This window comes from Salvia hispanica, unplaced genomic scaffold (assembly GCF_023119035.1).
Source record: "Salvia hispanica cultivar TCC Black 2014 unplaced genomic scaffold, UniMelb_Shisp_WGS_1.0 HiC_scaffold_631, whole genome shotgun sequence".
Lineage (NCBI taxonomy): Eukaryota > Viridiplantae > Streptophyta > Magnoliopsida > Lamiales > Lamiaceae > Salvia > Salvia hispanica.
The window spans coordinates 70,799-92,427 of record NW_025952390.1 but is presented as its reverse complement, the minus strand read 5'-3'; the positions used below and the strand labels follow the sequence as shown (position 1 = coordinate 92,427).

At 38.3% G+C, this 21,629-nt stretch overlaps 1 protein-coding gene and 2 pseudogenes across 1 annotated transcript; all 3 read left to right on the top strand.

Annotated features, from left to right (window-relative positions):
* The first annotated feature begins 1,964 nt into the window (after positions 1–1,964).
* Positions 1,965–17,578, top strand: LOC125199693 (annotated as a pseudogene).
* LOC125199700 (G-type lectin S-receptor-like serine/threonine-protein kinase At4g03230) lies at positions 8,765–9,569 on the top strand. Its single transcript, XM_048097634.1, has 3 exons — positions 8,765–8,775; positions 8,829–9,000; positions 9,075–9,569. Exons 2-3 carry the CDS (start codon positions 8,839–8,841, stop codon positions 9,378–9,380), a joined length of 468 nt encoding a protein of 155 aa, XP_047953591.1. The 5' UTR covers positions 8,765–8,775; positions 8,829–8,838; the 3' UTR covers positions 9,381–9,569.
* Positions 17,579–18,151: 573 nt separating the features above from the next.
* Positions 18,152–21,629, top strand: LOC125199692 (annotated as a pseudogene).

The following is a 21,629-nucleotide window of genomic DNA, read 5'->3' as shown; positions in this document are numbered from 1 at the left end:
TCGATCATACCTTGTTCCTCAAGAAGCAAATGGATAAGATCACGTGTTTAATTATATACGTTGATGATATGATTATCACGGTGATGATGAGGAAAAATTAAGGAGCTGAGAAAGAATCTATTCCAAGAGATTGAGATGAAAGACTTGGGTGATCTCAAGTATTTTCTGGCATTGAAGTCCCGAGATCATCTAGAGGAATCTTCTGAGACGAAAAAAAAATATCTTGGACATCCTAGGAGACAGGTTTACTCGAATGTAAACCGCTAGACACCGATAATTCTCAATCATGGATTACGGATTGTAGATGGAGCAAAGTTAGCAGCCAGAAGTCGATATCAGCGGTTAGTTGGAAAACTTATCTACCTTTCCCCACTAGACCGACATCGCCTATGCAAGTGGACATTGTGAGTCAATTTATGCATCAGCCTCAGATTGATCATATGGAAGCCGCCTGGATTGTTAGATACTTAAAAGGACTAGGACATGGAGTGATGTTTGCCAAGAATGAACACCTAGAGATACATGGTTATACGGATGCGGATTGGGCGGAGAAATCAGAATGAGAAAATCGACTTAGGATATTTCACCTTTGTGGGGCAACTTGGTGACATGGAGGAGCAAGAACAAAAGGTGGTGGCATTGTCCGCGAAGGCGAGTTTCGGGGTATCAAAAGTGGTTTGTGAAATCTTATGGCTAAGAAGACTAATGTGTGAGATGGTTCTGCCGGGAAGAGCCAATTGTACGTGATAACAAAGCTGCGATAAGCATCTCGGGGACAACATGATAGAACCAAACATGTGAAGTAGATAGACACTTCATCAAAGAGAAGATTGAGAAAGGTATCATCGAGCTTCCCTTTGTTCGTTAAGATCGTTGGGACATTCACAAACGGCAACTCAAAAAGCTTTAGAGATGTTCTTGCAAATTGAGTGTCGGAGATCCTTACTCAATTTGAGGGAGTGTCAAGATGGAAAGAATAATTAAGGGCATCAATTCTCTACAATCAATGATTGACTTAATATTTTGTATAGAATAGAGTTATTTGCTTTCCATATGAAATACATGCCATGTACGGTGTATATTCGTCCCTATTTAAAGGGATCCATATTCTATTGAATAATCAACCAATTCAATACAATTCTTGTTCTTCTCTCTAATCTCTTCTCTAATATGTCGACTATACTAGTCAACATTCCAAACCCAATGACTCCTTCAATTTTGCGGTGGATATGCATCACACTCGTCTCGACAACATCAAAGAAGTTTACTCCATCGACACTCAAACAAGGAAACCATCTCAACTCGACGTCTCAACTCGATTCCCCCAACGGCCGCTTCACCTACGCTCTACACTCCCGAAGCCGATTCATTCACAAACAACACTTACATAGCAATTGTGCTCAACAACGTGAAACCGCTCAAAAGGCTGTGTGGATTGCCAACAGAGACGACCCGGTCTCGAAAGAATCCACTCCCGTCTGACCCTTGGCACCGAGGCGACCTCACCATCACCCGCCATGGCGGTCATCCCATCCACGTCTACACCGGTTCATCCCAAACCACTACAACTAACATAACCGCCACACTAACGGATACAGGGAATTTCATACTTCTCTCAAATGGTACTCAAGTGTTGTGGCACAGCTATGATCACCCCACAGACACCTTTTTCTCGGGAATGAAACTATCAGCAAACACCAAGATCACTTCATGGCTCACGCCGTCTAATCCTGCGCCCGGCCCTTTCACTCTGGAATGGGATCCGAGTCAAGGCGAGCTGGTCATCAGACGGCGAGGATGGCCTACTGGAGGAGCGGACGCCTCGTGGACTATCACGACGACTATTTGGGGAATGTCAAGAATTTCGAGAATTTCTATATCAACCCTGATGATAACACCTTCAACTTTAACTTAACCAGCGAGGGAGACTACTTCATGTATACAATGATCAATATTGAGACGAGATGGGGAACCTAACGGTCACCGACAGGGGTTTCATCCTGGTTATGGCCAGCGTTTGCTATGGTTACAACTCTGGTGATGATTTATACGGACAAGATAAAGGGTGTGAGTTGTGGGAGCAGCCAAAGTGCTTGAAACAGCGTCAGGTGGTTGATCTGAGGTCGGGATACTTACGTATGCCAACACGACACCAGTCCCGACAATACAAATACCAGCGGGCCTCAGCCTGAGTGACTGCAGGGACGCCTGCTGGAAATGGGATAATTGTGAATGCGCGGGCTATCAAGGAGGAGACGGCTATTGCAGCTATTGGATTGGCCGACATTTGAAGTGGGAACAGGATAATTCAGGCAACTCGCCGAAGAGTTATGTTTTTCTATCTTCACCAAAAGGTACCTTGCTATTAGCACGTTTTCTGATTTGATGATACAAAATATATTTACAGCATGTTTGGTAGGGTATATAACTCATCCAAAGATCAAATTCTATGACTAAAAATGACATTTTTGGTCGTAGAATTCCATCACTAAGCACCTTCGCAGAATGATTTCATGTTTCTATAATTTCATTTTTCTCAGTCTGATACACATATTCAATCAATTTATTTAGTTCTCAGTATACTTTTATCATTTTGCCTTGATGAATTTCCTCGTTTCTTCGTTCCAACATACACAAAACTCTGAATGAGCTAACTTGAAATTTTTGTGACAGCAAAACCTAAGTATACAGGAATAATTTTGGGTGTAGTAAGTGCAGTTCTACTGCTTATGTTGGCACTTGTTTCTTTGATCAGGCAAAATCGTAAGGGTGAGCATGCCATGTTTGTATTTCTCTTTTTTATTACTTTGAAATCAATAATCTCAATTCTCATGCTGTATTTGAATGATCATCAGTGAAAAGGAAGAAAAGATTACATGAACTCCTGACATTGGAGGGATATACAGGAAGTTACGAGCTCGAGAATAGGGAACCAATGGTCATCAACTTCAGCTTTTCACTTATGCATCCATCACATCTGCCACAAACAACTTCTCCTGCAACAACAAACTGGGAGAGGGCGGTTTCGCCCTGTTTATAAGGTCAGATCATTCATATCTTAGACACCACTATTTGTTCAAAAATCAGTCAATCAACAACATTAATGTACAGGGTAGAACACAAGAAGGCAAAGACATAGCAGTGAAGCTTCTTTCGCGAAAGTCGGGACAAGGCTTGCTTGAGTTCAAAAATGAGCTCATACTCATTTCTGAACTGCAACATGTCAACCTTGTTAAGCTTATAGGATTCTGCATTCACAAAGATGACAAAATGATTATATATGACTACATGCCTAACAAAAGTCTGGATTGCTTTCTCTAAGTCTCCTCATCCACATTTCAATCATCAAATTAGCAAGGTTAGTTTAGTGAATACAAATTTTCACAAACACAGGTCCATCCAGGAGGAGCAGTTAGATTGGGAGAAACGGTTCAACATCATCGAGGGGACTGCTCAGGGGCTACTATACCTCCACAAGTACTCCCGCCTCAGAATCATCCATCGTGACATGAAACCAAATAACATACTACTTGATCACAACATGACTCCCAAGATCTCTGATTTCGGTCTTGCAAGGATCTTCAAAGAAGACACTAGTGAAGTCAACACAAACAGACGCGTTGGGACTTAGTAAGTCATATATGATTAATTCCTGTAGACCTTAATGCATAATTATTCATAGCTTACAAATAGAAGTACTGTGTTGCAGTGGCTACATGGCCCCTGAGTATGCAATGCAAGGCATATTCTCAGTCAAATCCGATGTGTATAGTTATGGAGTTTTGGTACTTGAGATTGTGAGCGGTAGGAGAAACAACAGCTTCCACGATATTGAAGGCCCTTTGAGCATCGTGGAATACGTGAGTTTCGTATGGTTTCATTATATGTCATCAATTTGTGTCGAACTCTTGTAGATGAACATGATTAATTGCAGGCGTGGGAGCTGTGGAGAAAAGATGATGCATTGCAACTGATGGATCCGGATCCAGTGTTGAGGGAGTCATTTTTGTTAGAACAACTGCAGAAATGTATTCACATTGGGCTTCTGTGTGTCGAGAATCAAGCAGTGGATCGACCAAACATTGAAGATGTTTTATTCATGCTCAAAAATGAAACAGCAACTCTGCCGATGCCCAAAAATCCAGCATTTATCACAAGAAATAGTGTGTTACAAAACTACACCACAATAGTTATCAGACAATCAAGTCACACTTTCTCAGTTATCAGGAAGATAGAACATAGAATAAATGTCCACTTTTTGTTTTTCATCCAAATATTATTATTGATAGAAATCCATGTATTCCATCCTAAAACCAATTGGTGATAGGAGGAATGGCTAATGGGAATTATATATTAGTTTCAGCTTTCTATTGACACGACGGAAAGAAAAAAAAAGAGTGAGTTACTATTTATTAGTACTTTTTCTTTCCTAGTTGGAGTTTGGAGGAGTGTAGAAACGGAGGGAGAAGGCGCCAATGTTGGAGATGAGTTAGATGTTGAGTTGAGATTGTCTCCTTGCCTTAATGGAGGAGTCTTAAAGGAGAGAGATTAAGAGGAGAAGTGATGCTAGAGATTGCATGGTTGTTGGATTGTGTTGAAAGAGATAATTTGAGTGAGACTGAAAGCAGTCATTGGATACCATTTTATAGCAGTAGGCTGAGTCGGTTATTTTGTTTGAATTTTCAGTTTGAATATTTCCCAGTTGAAATTTATGTTACTGCGGCTATTTCAATAGCAAGAATATTTGGTTGAGTTAAAAAAATTACATAATAATAAATGGTAGTAGTAGACTAGTTATATTGCAACATGAGTCACATGACAATATATAATTATGCATTATTTTGAGTTTGCTTCAACAATAAATTCACAGTGATAGTAACATAATGCATAATTAATTATCAACTTACGTGGCACAATAGCAGAATTTGCAGAGATGCACATCATTTGATATTTAGCATAATATTACTCGTAGTTACTCTTATCATATTCAAATTTATATATTTAGATTTTAAAATAAATGGATGAGATTATATTTTACAAATTTTAATAAATAATAGATAAAATAGCAACAATTTTAAGATAGTCATTATGTTATCACATCATAATTTTCATATTTTTTTATATCAACATAGTATATAACAAATATAACACAAGGACATGAGTATATCAACACAAGTACACAAAAATATCAACACGATTTTACGATATTTTTCATGCATTGTATTAAAAAATTTAATGTATTTGTTGATAAAAAAAATCTGTTTATCACATATACGAAATGAAAATAAAAATTATCAATTTCATCATTCGAACGTCGTCGAATATAAGCAATTGAACGTCGTCGGAATATAAGCAATTGAGATATCGTTAGAATCCTTATAAAATTACCTTTAATTTGATAGTATAATTTTTGAGAAAAAATAATTTACATCAAGAGAGTTACATAAATTCAAAGTTTTGAGATAATTTTAATAAGAGAAATTGACATTAATAGCCTTTTATTTTATTTAATAATTATTTAAATTTAAAATATAATCAACACTTACATTATATCAACCACTAGATCTTCTAATAGGGATGTGATCAAATGCAAACTCTAAAAATAATACAAATTCCAAACTTGATTTGAACGTTAGAAAATGTCAACGGATGACAAAATAGTAGCAGAAATATCAAACGTGTCAAGCGATTGATGCTGTGTTGACATTTTATATTGCTATTATTTTATCATATATTAATACTTTTTAACGGTCAAATCATAGTTTAGGGTTTTTACAGGATTATCATTTAATCACTGCTCTCGCTGCTATAACTACTATTGTTATTCATCGTATCTTTTTACGGTAGTAGGATGAGTCGGTTATCCGGTTTGAAACGTATTCTTCTTCTAATATAGACTACTTCGTGTTTTTGTTTCTTCTTTTGTCGCTTAATTATTAGCACCATATAATATTTTAATAAGAGACAATTCTATAAAATCCGATATACGTACGTATTTGATTGCATCTTTCGTGTACTTTCTTCACTTTTTGGTTGTTGAAGTTGATGTATGGCAATCTTATTATGAGTTGACCTAACCTAATTAAGCTGCTTGATTAGTTCCGTGTTGATTCTGCTTAATCAAGCATTTTGTCCATCTATGTTACAGTGGCCTTAGAAATGTCAAAGAAAAGGATAAAGGGAGGAAGAATTAAAAGACCAAGTTAAACTTTGTAATGCTTCAACAGTACATTACAAATCTCCATCCATCTATATATCCAGCTGCTGCCGTTTCTAGTGATCATAAACATCCAAACCCCCACGATGCAGACTTCCAATGCTTCATCCATATCAATTTTAAAGTGTCTATGTGTGTTGCACTGTCTCAGTATCATTAAAGTAGTTTCCTCCATCGACACTCTGAAACAAGGAGACAATCTGACCTCGTCGTCTCAACTCGATTCTCCCAACGGCCGCTTCACCTTACGCTTCTACACCCCGAAGCCGACCCACTCTCAAACAACACGTACATCGCAATTGTGTTCAATCGAGGTGAAACCTCTCCGGTCAATCACAAAGCAGTCTGGATTGCCAACCGAGACGACCCTGTCTCAAATGAATCCTCTCCCGTGCTGACCCTCGGCACCAGAGGCGACCTCACCATCACCCACGATGGAGCCGATCCCATCCAAGTCTACAACGGCTCATCCCAAACCACTACAACTAACATAACCGCCACACTAACGGATACAGGCAATTTCATACTTCTCTCAAATGGTACTCAAGTGTTATGGCAGAGCTACGGTCATCCCACCGACACCCTTCTCTCAGGAATGAAACTATCAGCAAACACCACGATCTCTTCATGGCTCACGCCGTCCAATCCTATGCCCGGCCCTTTCACTCTGGAGTGGGATCCGAGTCAAGGCGAGCTGGTCATCAGGGCGAGGGATGGCCTACTGGAGGAGGCGGACGCCTCGTGGACTATCATGACGACACTTTGGGGAATGTCAAGAATTTTGAGAATTTCTATATCAGCCCTGATCCTGACAACTTCAACTACAACTTAACAAGCGATGGAGACAACTTCATGTATCGGTGATCCAAGTTGAAGGGCGGACGATGGACAGCCGGAAGGTTACTTCAGGGTGGCGTCTGGACGGGCGGGGAACATAACGACCATCGATGACAGGGGTATCACCCTGGTTGCGGCCAGCGTTTGCTACGGTTACAACTCTGGTGATGATTTATTAGACAATGGGTGTGAGTTGTGGGAGCAGCCAATGTGCTTGCAACAGCATCAGGTGGTTGATCTGAGGTCGGGATACTTTACGCATGCCAACACGACACCAGTGGAGCGAACATCCGACAGCAACGCAAGCCTTAGCCTGAGTGACTGCCGGGATGCCTGTTGGAAATGGAGTGATTGTGAATGCGCGGGCTATCAATTATATAGGACGAGACTCTGGGTGCAGCTATTGGATTGGCAGAGATTTGGAGTGGATCCAGGATAATGCAGGTTCCGATGAGAAGATATATGTTCTTCAATCTCCACCGAACGGTATGTTTGATAATATTCTCACAGGAGATGGTTCATTTTAAAACTCTTCTTAAAGTTAGAACACAAGCATATGCATTCGCAAATACATTAGTACCAGTTGTCACAAAACATATTAGTTCGCTGACTCATGAATATCAGTTACTGTATTTGCGAGCTGATATGATTTTCAACTCTCAAGGTTCTCCTTTTAAAAAAGTTATCAAGAGAACCAATCAATATAAATCAGTTTTATTTAATTCTGAATGAGATAACTTGAAATTTTTGTGACAGCAAAGCGAAATCGTATATAGGAATAATCCTGGGTGTAGTAAGTGGAGTTCTACTGCTTCTGTTGGCAGTTGTTGTTTTGATCATGCGAAATCGGAAGGGTGAGCATGACATGTTTGTATTTCTCTCTTTCATTACCTCAAAATCTGTAATCTCAGTTCTCATCCTATATTTGGACAATCATCAGTGAAAAGGGAGGAAGAATTACATGAACTCCTGACATTGGAGGGGTACACAGGAAGTTACGAGCTCGATAACAATGGTCACCAACTTAAGCTTTTCACCTACTCATCCATCATCTCAGCCACAAACAACTTCTCCTCAAACAACAAACTGGGAGAGGGTGGCTTTGGCCCTGTTTATAAGGTCAGATCATTCACATTTTAATGCACCACTTCTTGTCTACTTCATGAATCAATTAGTACTAAACATTACTATTGATGTACAGGGTAGAACAGGAGAAGGCCAAGACATAGCAGTGAAGCTTCTTTCACGAAACTGGGACAAGGCTTGCTTGAGTTCAAAAATGAGCTCATACTCATCTCTGAGCTCCAGCATGTCAACCTTGTTAAGCTTATAGGATTTTTCATCCCCAAAGATGACAAAATGATTATATATGACTACATGCCTAACAAAGTCTTGATTGCTTTTCTCTTCAGTAAGTTTCTCATCCTCATTTCAATCATCAAATGAACAAGGTTAGTATAGTGAATACATATTTGCACAAACACAGGTCCATCCGGGAGGGAGCAGTTAGATTGGGGAAACGGTTTAACATCATCGAGGGACTGCTCAAGGTCTTGTTTATCTTCATAAGCACTCTCGCCTCAAAATCATCCATCGTGACATGAAACCAAACAACATACTACTTGATCACAACATGACTCCCAAGATCTCTGATTTCGGCCTTGCAAGAATCTTCAAAGAGGATGTTAATGAAGTGAACACAAACAGAGCGTTGGGACTTAGTAAGTCACACATTCCTTTAGATGCACAATTTCATTATAACTAACAAATATAGGTTGTATGTAATGTGTCGCAGCGGTTACATGGCCCCTGAGTATGCAATGCAAGGCCTATTCTCAGTCAAATCAGACGTGTATAGCTATGGAGTTTTAGTGCTAGAGATTGTGAGTGGTAGGAGAAACGGAAGCTTCCACGAGATTGAAGGCCCTTTGAGCATTGTTGAATACGTGAGTTTCGTATGGTTTCATTATCTCTCATCAATTTGTGTCGAACTCTTAGAGATGAATATGATAAATTGCAGGCGTGGGAGCTGTGGAGAAAAGATAGTGCACTCGAACTCATGGATCCAATGCTCAGGGAGTCATGTGCGTTAGAGCAGCTGCAGAAATGCATTCACATTGGGCTTCTGTGTGTTGAAAATCATGCAGTGGATCGACCAAACATTGAAGATGTTTTATTCATGCTCAAAAATGAGACAGCAACTCTGCCAATGCCCAAAAATCCATCATTCATCACAAGAAATAGTGTGTTCCAACAAGTTGACAAAGCTACGCCACAGCAGTCATCAGAAAATCAAGTCACACTTTCTCAGATACAAGGAAGATAGAACATAGAATATTGTTCACTTTTTTATGTTCTTGAGTCTTGTTATTTTTCCAGATATTATTATTCTTTTCCCCCTAAACTATCTATTGAACTCAAAAAAACATTCATTTACTATGATTATGTACCATATAATACGCACATTGTACGATTTTGATGGGTTAATTGAATTCATAATCCCTAATTTCGTCAATTTACCATCAGCCTCTAAAATGAAAAAATAAACCTTGCTTGATCATTTACGAATTATCCGTGTTATGTGTTCTACATTTAAAACTAGTTTTGCATACAAAATAATCTTGTATGTACCTAACCCCCACTTTTACTACCTTTTTATTTGTTCTTGAAAGGGCGTCGTTTGTGCACCTGAAAATTTTTGTCTTTATTTCTTTTGTCGAGAGAAGGATTTTACAAACTTGGGCTTCAACAATTATTATTTTCTAGCCAATTTAAAACCCACTTATTATGAGCCCAAGACTTTTTATTTAGTGCTTTCTTCTTTGAGCCCATCTTAGAGCAATAACCTAGTCAGCAAGAATTTTGAACGTGAAACCACCACTCCCTTCTCTGTTCCACAAAATCCGACCGACAAGGTGAAAAGATTTCTTGAAATCGGTTTTCTATGTATACATATCTCCCCCATGAGTGCACGTTTCATCAGAATCAATTCCAAGAAAAATCAAAGAGTTAGAAATTAGAAAGAGAGATGGTAGGCGTTGTGTTTGAGAGAGTTGGATGGAGGGAGAAGAGATGACGAAGTTGTTGTGTTGTTTATTTATTTTGTTGGGCCTTGTCTTTAGTTAAAGCTTTGAGTCTATAAATTAATAATGATAAGGATTTATTGGATTGGAATTCATAAATTCATGGGCAGATTACAAATTAAAAAGAGATGGGCTAAGTGGAACATTCTAATTGACGAAGGCTTTTCCGCATGCGCTTTCGAGAGCGGAAAGGATTTCAAATTCAGAAAATTTAATGATTGAGGTGGACTTTCTTTTTAAATAAGGGCAATGAAAGTATATTTTACGTGAAAATGATATGAATATTTGTCCTACGTGTTTTATTTTATCATGGAACTATTCTGTAGCTTTTGTCATTATGGATAATCGAATTCGGATCGATTAGGGAGTGAGTCCTTCTCAGGCTAGTGTCCCTAATGGGAACGTGAGCCATCCGGTCTAGTGACTTGGAATGCGGCCACATTCTTATCATCAATGAATCGGATATGGTAGGCATTACATGGGAAAATGAGCTAGCAATCGCAAATTTTATGATGGAAATTATTTTAGTGTCTTGGGTATTTTTAAAGTTAAAACCCCAAGGTCACTCAATGGTGGCATGATATTTATTCTTTTTATATAAAATGTTTTCGGCATGAGTCGAGTGCATCAAGTGCTTGACCGCATTTGTTTTAAAAAATGTTCGGGTTGAGGAGTGAGTGAAGATTTGTATTTACTTTTAAATATTCTGAATATAACAATATTATTCTTCTCCGAATGCTTAGCTAAATGTTGTTTCTTTTGAGTCCATGTGTTGAAGCATATTATTCTTTTGAGTTGTTGATTGTTGAAATAATACTCTCGACTTTATTCGAGCTATTCCTTTTATTTCGATCTATGGTCAAGTTTTGTTGATTCCCTTTCTTTCGCTTCTTTAATCCCTATCCTTAGAAAATGCGGTGTGACAATGTATACGTGATAAAGATAGTGATACGTACAACTCGTATCTTGGATAAGACAATGGCTACGAGAGGCGATTATTGATGTTCACTCAATAAATAAAATGGTAGTAGTACTAGTAATTAATCTTTCAAACGTCGTGGTCGCTGAGTCGTGGCATCGACCCTTCCTTCGGCCAATAGATAGATTCTTGTCGGGCTCGGATTGTGCACATCATTTGGCTTTCTTATGTTGTCGTATCATATAGTAAGTGAGCAGAGAGAAAGTATCAAATCAATAATTGTACTCCTTCATCCCATTAAATATCTGCATTTGCAATGATGTCTATCATTTCATAAGACCATTTTTCCCAATCCCCATTCTCGTTTTACGTAATATGTCCCCTCCCTCTTTCTATCTCGACACATAAAATTCATTAGGTTTTACCATTTTCTCTTCAAAAGGGTATTATAGTAACTTTAATAAACTGTCATTTTTAAGTAGTATAGATATGATTTTATTTTTTTAGAAAACAAGGCATTTAACTATTAATTCTTCGTTAGTAACCAAAATAATTCGTTTATTGAAGGTCTCTCTACCTACCCATCCCTTTCAAAGAGAATGTCATACTACTAGGCAAAACTCTTCCAGATGATCTCTATCTCAAAGTGAGCTCCTCACTCTCTTCTTTTGTATCATCTCCTGAGCTAAGCCGTTAGCTCCAAATCAGTTACAAAGCGTTAGCTATGAGCGTTACAACCAATTTATTCTGCTTTTCCAATATTGCATATGTAGTCCCTCATAGTTTAAATATTTCCATGGACACCCCTCACTACACATGCAATATCTATGTATATGTTATAAAGATAGTGATACGAACAACTCGTACAACTCGTATCTTGGACAAGACAATGGCTACAAGAGGCGATTATGAGTTGTATTTCTTGGCGTTCACTCAATAAATAAATAAAATTCTAATTAATCTTGCAAACGTCGTGGCCGCGGCTGGTCTTGGCATCGACCCTTCCTTTGGGCAATAGATAGATTCTTGTCGGGCTCATCATTGGGCTGTCTCATGTTGTCCGTATCAGATAGTAAGAAGTGAGACGGCCGACGGGAGAGAAAGTATCAAAAGCAAAAAATATCCTACTTTGAAGCTGACATGAGATGAGAAATAATTATAATTGCAAAAATGCTTGGGTCAAAAAATACCAAAAGCACGAACAATTCATAAGGGCGGTTCCTGGTGGCTGGTTCCGTATTCGACTCAGTAATTGTTCAACGAGATATATGAATGAGTAGTGTATACTTCATTCCGTTCTTATAAAATGTCTCACATTTTCTTATTTAGATAGACACGTAAATATTTCATTTTACTTTTAAGTATGAGGAGAAAGATAAATTTAGAAGGTATATTTACCATTTCTTTTCATAAAAATAATTGTACCTTTTAAAAATAATGAACTCCAAAAGAATAAGATAAACAAAATAACTAGTAGTAGTAATTTTTTACTACCTTTTATGCGAAGATAAGATAAAGATATTTTTTTTAAAATATAAAATAAATTTTTACAATGCATAGTTATTATATCATTCGTATTATGTAGTACTCCCTTAGTCCCACGTGAGAGTCATTCTTATTGTGGGTACGAGTTTTAAGAAATGTAAATAATAGTATATTGAAAAAGTTAATGGAATATGAGACTAACACTTACTCTTACTATGGGACGGATCAAAATGAAAGTGTGACTCTTATTGTGGAACGGAGGAGTATAGTTACAAAATAAAATCATTATTAGCACCATACAATATAATTCGGGTTAAAATTACATAAATTATGTGACTCTTATTGTGGGAATGATCAAAATGAAAAGTGTGACTCTTATTGTGTGACGGAGAGAGTATAATTACAAAATAAAATCATTATTAGCACCATACAATATGATTCGGGATAAATTTACATAAATTCTTATATATATACATAAATATTACTTCACTTCATTCATCCCACCATATTCCACCCCATGTGATTGATTTCTTTGTCACAAGATTTTTAAAAAATGATATCTATTGAATTAAGTGAAGAAATAAAGTAGGAGAAAATATAAAATACTTATGAAAGAGCTGTAAAAAATGCGAGATTAGATTTTTTGTTTTCACTAAAAATGAAAATAAATCACTTTAGTGGGACAATTAAAAAAGGGAAATCAATCTTTTCCCGGTGGGATAAAGGGGAGTATTTAATTCCTTGCCCCTAAAAATAGAGCAATTGATATGGCTGAAAATTAAGACAAAATTGGTAAAGTAAAAAAGGGGGGAGAAGATTAGTAAAGTATATTATAAATAGTGTGACCCACATTATTAGTAGTGAGTGTAAGGGTGGTTTAAGTTGTAAAAAAGTTAATATATAGAGAAAAAATTGGATAATTTTCCCAAATAATGGAATCCTTTTTGTGAAAAAAGAAAATAGAAAGAGAATTTTTTTATGGGACGGATATGTAGATCTACTTTCTACACATAATTGTGATGAAGTTGATGTATCCCCGCCCTTTTGAGCCCCCTAACGTTTAGCATTTTCCCGGAGAGCTAAAGGGAAAAGGGTAAAGTCTTCTAAAAACCCACATTTATTTTTTTTTAATAAAAATCTTTAAAGGGGGATTTGAGAAGTTTATATCTTTTCTCTTTTTTAGAGATGTATTTTCATCTTCAAAGAGGGGAAAAATCCTAACTCTAATATTTTTTTTAGGAAAAAAATTTTTTAAAGGAAAAGGGTTTTTAAAAAATATTACCTTTTATAATTTGGGAATGCATTTGTACTATTTTTTTATTTTAAAATTAATTTACCTTTTTTATACCTTTCCTCTTTAAATTTTTAATTTTAAAATTATTACTCCATCCCCTAAAAGTGCCTTTTTCCCTTTTATGTTAAAGAGAAATTAATCTTGAAACTTTCTTCTCTTTAGATTGGACTGCCCATTAAAATTTTAAAAAAATTTTTTCTATCTTTTCTCTCTTCTTTATCAAAATGCTTTAAAAAATTTGGGTCATTTCAAAGTTCATCTTCCCCCCCCAAATTATTAGACCAATTTTTCTTTTTGGGGATTCATAAAAACCTTTTCCCTTTTTAACTCTTCTTTTTTACCCCCTTTCTTTTTTCTCTCTTTCTTTATTTTTTTCCCTCTCTCATATTTTCTCTTACTTTAACTATTTAAATATAATTTCCCTTTAAATTTGGAAGTGAGTATTTTTGAAAAGGGGATTTTTTTTGGACGGAAAAGTTTTTCCTTTTGTGAAAGTAAATAAGGTATATCCTCTTTCATTTACCTTTCCTCGTTGAATATGTTATTGTAAAAGGGCAGCTTGTTTCCTAAAAACTTCTAATGAGATTGATTATTGAGGTCTGCCCCTACCCTTATCAAACAGAACGAATATGGCCTTATAAATGTGAAAAAAAATAAAAATGGGAGGAAGAAAGATAAAGTAAAGCTTGAAGACATACTAATCCCCATCCCCCAAATATCAATTTTGATGATCACAAAAACACTTATCCTCATGCTTAAAACCCAAAGACTCCTTCAATTTTGCAGTGGATATGTATGACCTCTGTCTCAGCAACATCAAAGTAGTTTCCCATCGACACTCTGAAACAAGGAGACAGTCTGAACTCATCATCTCAACTGGATTGCCGCAACGGCCCCTTCACCTTCGCCACACCCCCGCCCCCGAAAGCCGGTCCACTGAAAAACACTACTGCTGTCGTTTCAAGGAAACTTACAGAGCAGTGTATATTGCCAACCGAGACGACCCATTAAAAGAATCCACTTCCGTGCTGACTCTCGGCACCGAGGGGACCCTCCCCTCACCCGCCATGGCGGTCATCCCATCCACTCTAAAGGGCCCATCCCAACCCTACCAACCCAAAAACCCCACTCTCGAAAAATGGGAATTTCATAGTTCGCTCAAAAGGTACTCAAGTGTTATGGCAGAGCTACGATCACCCCACCGACACTCTTTCTCGGAAAAACTGTCGGCTAAAAAAGGGTCACTTCATGGCTCACCCCTAAACCGGGGTCCGGCCCCACTCCGGGTGGGGGCCGAGCCCAGGCGAGCTAGCATCAGACGGCGAGGGGTGGCCTACTGGAGGGGTACCTCGTGGACTTTACCCCACTCTTTAAGAATGTCAAAAATTTCGGAATTTCTTTTTTGATCCTTTGAAAATCAACTATAACTTAACCAGCGAAGGAGACATTTATGTATCGTGATCTTCAAATGGGCAATGAAAGACGGAAGGCTACTTCGGGTGGGTGCTGGTGAGGCGGGGAACATAACAGTCATGGCAGGGGTTTCGTCCGGTTATGGCCATGTTTCTCGGTTACAACCTGGTAATGATTACGACAAAGGGGGTGAGTTGTGGGAGCAGCCAAAGTGCTTGAAAAAGGGGTCAGGTGGTTGATCTGAGGTCGGGATTCCTATCCCAAAAAACAAGTGCTGTACCGGCCCGCGGGCCCGCCTAGTGACTGCAGGGACACCTCTTTGGGGTAATTGTGAATTTTGGGCTATCAAGGAGGAAGGGGTACCTGCAGCTATTGGATTTAAGATATGAAGTGGGAGCAGGATCTTTCAGGCAACTCGGAGAAGATATATTTTTTCAATCTTCACCAAAAGGTACCTTGCTATTACCATTTTCTGATTCAATGATAAAAAAAGTATATTTGAGCATATTTAGTAAGGGTAGAAACCCATTCAGGGATGAAATTCTATGACCCAAGTCATTTTTTGGGCATAGAATTTTTCCAAACTTGGTAAACGATTTCCTGTTTCTATTTTTCTTTTTCTCGTCTTGCCCTATTGATTTATGTTGTTTGCAATCAATTCATTTAATTCTCAGTATACTTTTATCATTTTGCCTTGATTAATTTCCTCATTTCTTCGTTCCAACATAACAAACTCTGAATGAGCTAACTTGAAATTTTTGTGACAGCAAAACCAAGTATACAGGAGTAATTTTGGGTTTAATAAGTGCAGTTCTACTGCTTATGTTGGCATTTGTTTCTTTGATCAGGCAAAATCGTAAGGGTGAGCATGCCATGTTTGTATTTCTCTTTTTTTTTACTTTGAAATCAATAATCTCAATTCTCATGCTGTATTTGAATGATCATCAGTGAAAAGAGAAAGAAATTAATGAACTCCTGACATTGGAGGGGTATACAGGAAGTTACGAGCTCGAGAATAGAGGGAACCATGGTCATCAACTTCAGCTTTTCACTATGCATCCATCACATCTGCCACAAACAACTTCTCCTGCAACAACAAACTGGGAGAGGCGGTTTCGGCCCTGTTTATAAGGTCAGATCATTCATATCTTAGACACCACTATTTGTTCAAAAATCAGTCAATCAACAACATTAATGTACAGGGTAGAACACAAGAAGGCAAAGACATAGCAGTGAAGCTTCTTTCAAAGTCGGGACAGGCTTGCTTGAGTTCAAAATGAGCCATACCATTTCTGAACTGCAACATGTCAACCTTGTTAAGCTTATAGGATTCTGCATTCACAAAGATGACAAAATGATTATATATGACTACATGCCTAAAAAAAGTCGGGATTGTTTTCTTCAGTAAAGTTAGCTTTGTGAATACAAATTTGCGCAACTGCAGGTCCACCGTAGGGAGCAGTTAGATTGGGAGAAACGGTTCAACATCATCGAGGGGACTGCTCGGGGCTACTATACCCCCACAAGTACTCCCGCCTCAGAATCATCCATCGTGACATGAAACCAAACAACATACTACTTGATCACAACATGACTCCCAAGATGTCTGATTTGGCCTTGCAAGAATCTTCAAAGAAGACGCTGGTGAAGTCAACACAAACCACGTGTTGGGACTTAGTAAGTCACACATGAATACGTGATTATTCATAGCTTACAAATAGAAGTACTGGGGGTGCAGTGGTTACATGGCCCTGAGTATGCAATGCAAGGCATATTCTCAGTCAAATCTGATGTGTATAGTTATGGAGTTTTGGTACTTGATATTGAAGGCCCTTTGAGCATCGTGGAATACGTGATTTTCGTGGGTTTCATTATCTCTCATCAATTTATGTCGAACTCTTGGAGACAACGGGAAAAGCAGGCATGGGAGCTGTGGAGAAAAGATGATGCATTGCAACTGATGGATCCCAAAGTTGAGGGAGTCATGTGTGTTAGAGCAGCTGCGGAAATGCATTCACATTGGGCTTCGTGTGTTGAGAATTATGCAGGGATCGACCAAACATTGAAGATGTTTTATTCATGCTCAAAAATGAGACAGCAACTCTGCCTATGCCCAAAAATCCCAGCATTTATTACAGAAATAGTGTGTTTCAAAAAAGTGGACAAAACTACACCACAACAGTTATCAGACAATCAAGTCACACTTTCTAGTTATCAGGAAGATAGAACATAACTGTCCAGTTTTTGATGTTTTACCTCATAAACTATGTAATGAACTCAAAAAATTCAGTTACCCTGATTATGTACCATTCAATACGGACATTGTTTAATTTTTTTGGAGGGTTAATTGAATTCATAATCCCTAAATTTTGCCAATTCACCATCTGCCTCTAAAATGAAAAAATAAACCTTGCTTAATCATTTACGAATTATCCGCGTTATGCGTTCTGCATTTAAAACTAGTTTTGCATACAATACAATCAAGTACTATGTTATAATTACCTAAACACATGGAATTCGCATTAAAATATCAACAAATATATCAATACTACCTTATTAGATCATACTTTCCATAAAAATATTTTTTTTTCATTTTTTTAGTCTGATTGAAGCTGATAGATAATACATAAAAAATCTTAGCCAAGTCAAATCAAGCAATTAATAACAGCCCGAAGAAGTATTATTTCAATATATAGGCTTATTTGACTATAGCAAATAGTCCTGATAAAGCCCCTACCATATTATTTTTAATATATATAGACTTATTTTCTATGTTTGTCTCTATATTTTATTTTTGGGCTAACTTTCTACTAATAAAATTTTAATTATATTTTCTTTTTTTTTGTATTTTATAAATTGTGGTTTAAAATTAATGTCGTTCTCAAAATCTGTATTTTTATGAGATGGATTGGAGGGTGTATTTGTTCACATTTTCTTCTTTCCACACCTATTTGCTTGTTGAAGTTTATGTTTGCCATTCAACGTATAATGAGTAGACGGAACCTAATTAAGAGCTTGTTTCCTAGAAACTTAAAAAGAGATGGGGCATTGAGGAGTGAGGACAATCACACACGGCACTAATCACACATTTATTGGCCTTAAAATGCCAAAGAAAATGAGAAGGAAAAGGAGATAGAGAAAGCAAGTCAAACTTCCAATCCAATTATCCAAAGTCCAAACCTCACAAAAAGCACTAATCCTCGTCATTTCCAAACCCCCATGATGAAGACTCCCAACAAAGCTTCATCCTGCAGATCAATTATGGTATGGATATTTTCACACTCTGTCTCAGCATCATCAAACTAGTTTCCTCCACCGACACTCTGAGACAAGGAGACACTCTGAACTCACGTCTCAACTCGATTCCCGCAACGGCCTCTTCACCTTACGCTTCTACACCCCTGAAGCCGATCTGCTCTCAAACAACACTTACATAGCAGTCGTGTTCAACCGGGCCAGAACGCTCCTGTTGATCACAAAGCAGTCTGGATTGCCAACCGGGACGACCCTGTCTTTACAAACTCCACTCCCGTGCTGACCCTCGGTACCAGAGGCGACCTCACCATCACCCGCGATGGAGGCGATCCCATCTACATCTACACCGTCCCATCCCAAACCACTACAAATAACATAACCGCCACACTCACGGATACAGGGAATTTCATATTTCTCTCAAATGGTACTCAAGTGCTATGGCAGAGCTATGATCACCCCACAGACACCCTTCTATCAGGAATGAAGCTATCAGCAAACACCAAGATCACTTCATGGCTCACGCCGTCTAATCCCGCGCCCGGCCCTTTCACTCTGGAGTGGGACCCGAATCAAGGCGAGCTGGTCATTAGACGGCGAGGGATGGCCTACTGGAGGAGCGGACGCCTCGTGGACTATGACTCCAACTATTTTAAGAATGTCAAGATATTCGAGAATTTCTATTCGGACATTGATCCTTTTAACTTCAACTATAACTTAACCAGCGAAGGAGACTACTTCATGTATACAGTGATCCAAGTTGAAGGGCTGACGATGGACAGCCGGAAGGTTACTTCAGGGTGGCAGCTTGACGAGGTGGGGAACATAACGACCATCGATGACAGGGGTATCACCTTGGTTATGGCCAGCGTTTGCTATGGTTACAACTCTGGTGATGATTTATACGACAAAGGGTGTGAGTTGTGGGAGCAGCCAGTGCTTGAAACAGCATCAGGTGGTTGATCTGAGGTCAGGATATTTTACGCATGCCAACAACACACCAGTGGGTCGAGCATACGACAACAACGCAAACCTTAGCCTGAGTGACTGCAGGGATGCCTGCTGGAAATGGGATGATTGTGAATGGGGCTATCAAGGAGGAGACGGCTACGGCTGCAGCTATTGGATTGGTAGAGATTTGAAGTGGGTACAGGATAATTCAGGCAACTGGGAGAAGAGTTATGTTATTCAATCTTCACCAAAAGGTATCTTGCTATAAGAACGTTTTCTACTTTGGATCGTTAGTTGTTCTGATACTATGATACAAATTATGATTGGAATTTACATAAGCATCTTGGTAGAATGATTTCATGTTGCTATAGTTTCATTTTTTCAATCTAATACACATATTGATTGTATATGTATGCAATCAATTTATTTAGTTCTCAGTATACCTTTATCATTTTGCCTGGATTAATTTCCCATTTCTTCGTGACCTAACTTAACATTTTTGTGACAGCAAAAGCGAAGTATATAGGAATAATCCTGGGTGTATTCAGTGCAATTCTACTGCTTATATTGGCACTTGTTCTTTTGATCATGCGAAATCGTAAGGGTGAGCATGGCATGTTTGTATTTCTCTTTTTCATTACATTGAAAGCAATAAATCTCAATTCTCATGCTATATTTGGATGATCATCAGCGAAAGGGAGGAAGAATTGCAAGAACTCCTCACACTGGAGGGATACACAGGAAGTTACGAGCTCGAGATCAAAGGAGCCAATGGTCATCAGCTTAAGCTTTTCACTTATGCATCCATCATATCTGCCACTAACAACTTCTCCTCCAAAACAAACTCGGAGAGGGCGGCTTTGGCCCTGTTTATAAGGTCAGGTCATTCATAACTGGGACACCACTACTTGTTTACTTTTTCTTTGTGAATCAGTCAATCAACAACATTAATTTACAGGGCAGAACAAGAGAGGGCCAAGACATAGCAGTGAAGCTTCTTTCGCAAAAGTCAGGACAAGGCTTGCTTGAGTTCAAAAATGAGCTCATACTCATCTCTGAGCTCCAGCATGTCAACCTTGTTAAGCTTATAGGATTTTGCATTCACAAAGATGACAAAATGATTATATATGACTACATGCCTAACAAAAGTCTGGATTGCTTTCTCTTCAGTAAGTCTCCTCATCCAAATTTCAATCACCAAAAAAGTTAGCTTTGTGAATACAAAATTTGCACAAACACAGGTCCGTCCGGGAGGGAGCGGTTAGATTGGGAGAAACGGTTCAACATCATTGAGGGGACTGCTCAAGGTCTTGTTTATCTTCATAAGCACTCTCGCCTCAAAATCATCCATCGTGACATGAAACCAAACAACATTCTACTTGATCAAAACATGACTCCCAAGATCTCTGATTTCGGCCTTGCAAGAATCTTCAAAGAAGACGCTAGTGAAGTCAACACAAATAGACGCGTTGGGACTTAGTAAGTCACACATTCCTTTCGATGCACAATTACATTATAACTAACAAATACCGTATGTAATGTGTCGCAGTGGCTACATGGCCCCCGAGTATGCAATGCAAGGCATATTCTCGGTCAAATCCGATGTGTATAGCTATGGTGTTTTAGTACTTGAGATTGTGAGCGGTAGGAGAAACGGAAGCTTCCATGAGATTGAAGGCCCTTTGAGCATCGTGGAATACGTGAGTTTCGTATGATTTCATTATCTCTCATCAATTTGTGTCGAACTCTTGGAGACGAACGTGTTTAATTGCAGGCGTGGGAGCTGTGGAGGAAAGATGATGCATTGCAACTGATGGATCCAATGTTGAGGGAGTCATGTGTGTTAGAGCAGCTGCAGAAATGCATTCACATTGGGCTTCTGTGTGTTGAAAATCATGCAGTGGATCGACCAAACATTGAAGATGTTTTATTCATGCTCAAAAATGAGACAGCAACTCTGCCAATGCCCAAAAATCCATCATTCATCACAAGAAATAGTGTGTTTCAACAAGTTGATAAAGCTACACCACAGCAGTCATCAGAAAATCAAGTCACACTTTCTCAGATGCAAGGAAGATAGAACCAAGAATAATTTTCCATTTTTTGGTGTATTTTGTTCTTCATCCAAATATTACAATATTATTCCTTTTGTAATATGTCCAAAAAAACTTTCAGTTA

Excerpts from the sequence above, each read along its gene's own strand:
- LOC125199700 (XM_048097634.1), top strand. The coding sequence starts at position 8,839 with ATGTGTCGCAGCGGTTACATGGCCCCTGAGTATGCAATGCAAGGCCTA. Across the intron at positions 9,001-9,074 it reads CTTTGAGCATTGTTGAATAC|GCGTGGGAGCTGTGGAGAAA; the intron begins GTGAGTTTCGTA and ends GATAAATTGCAG.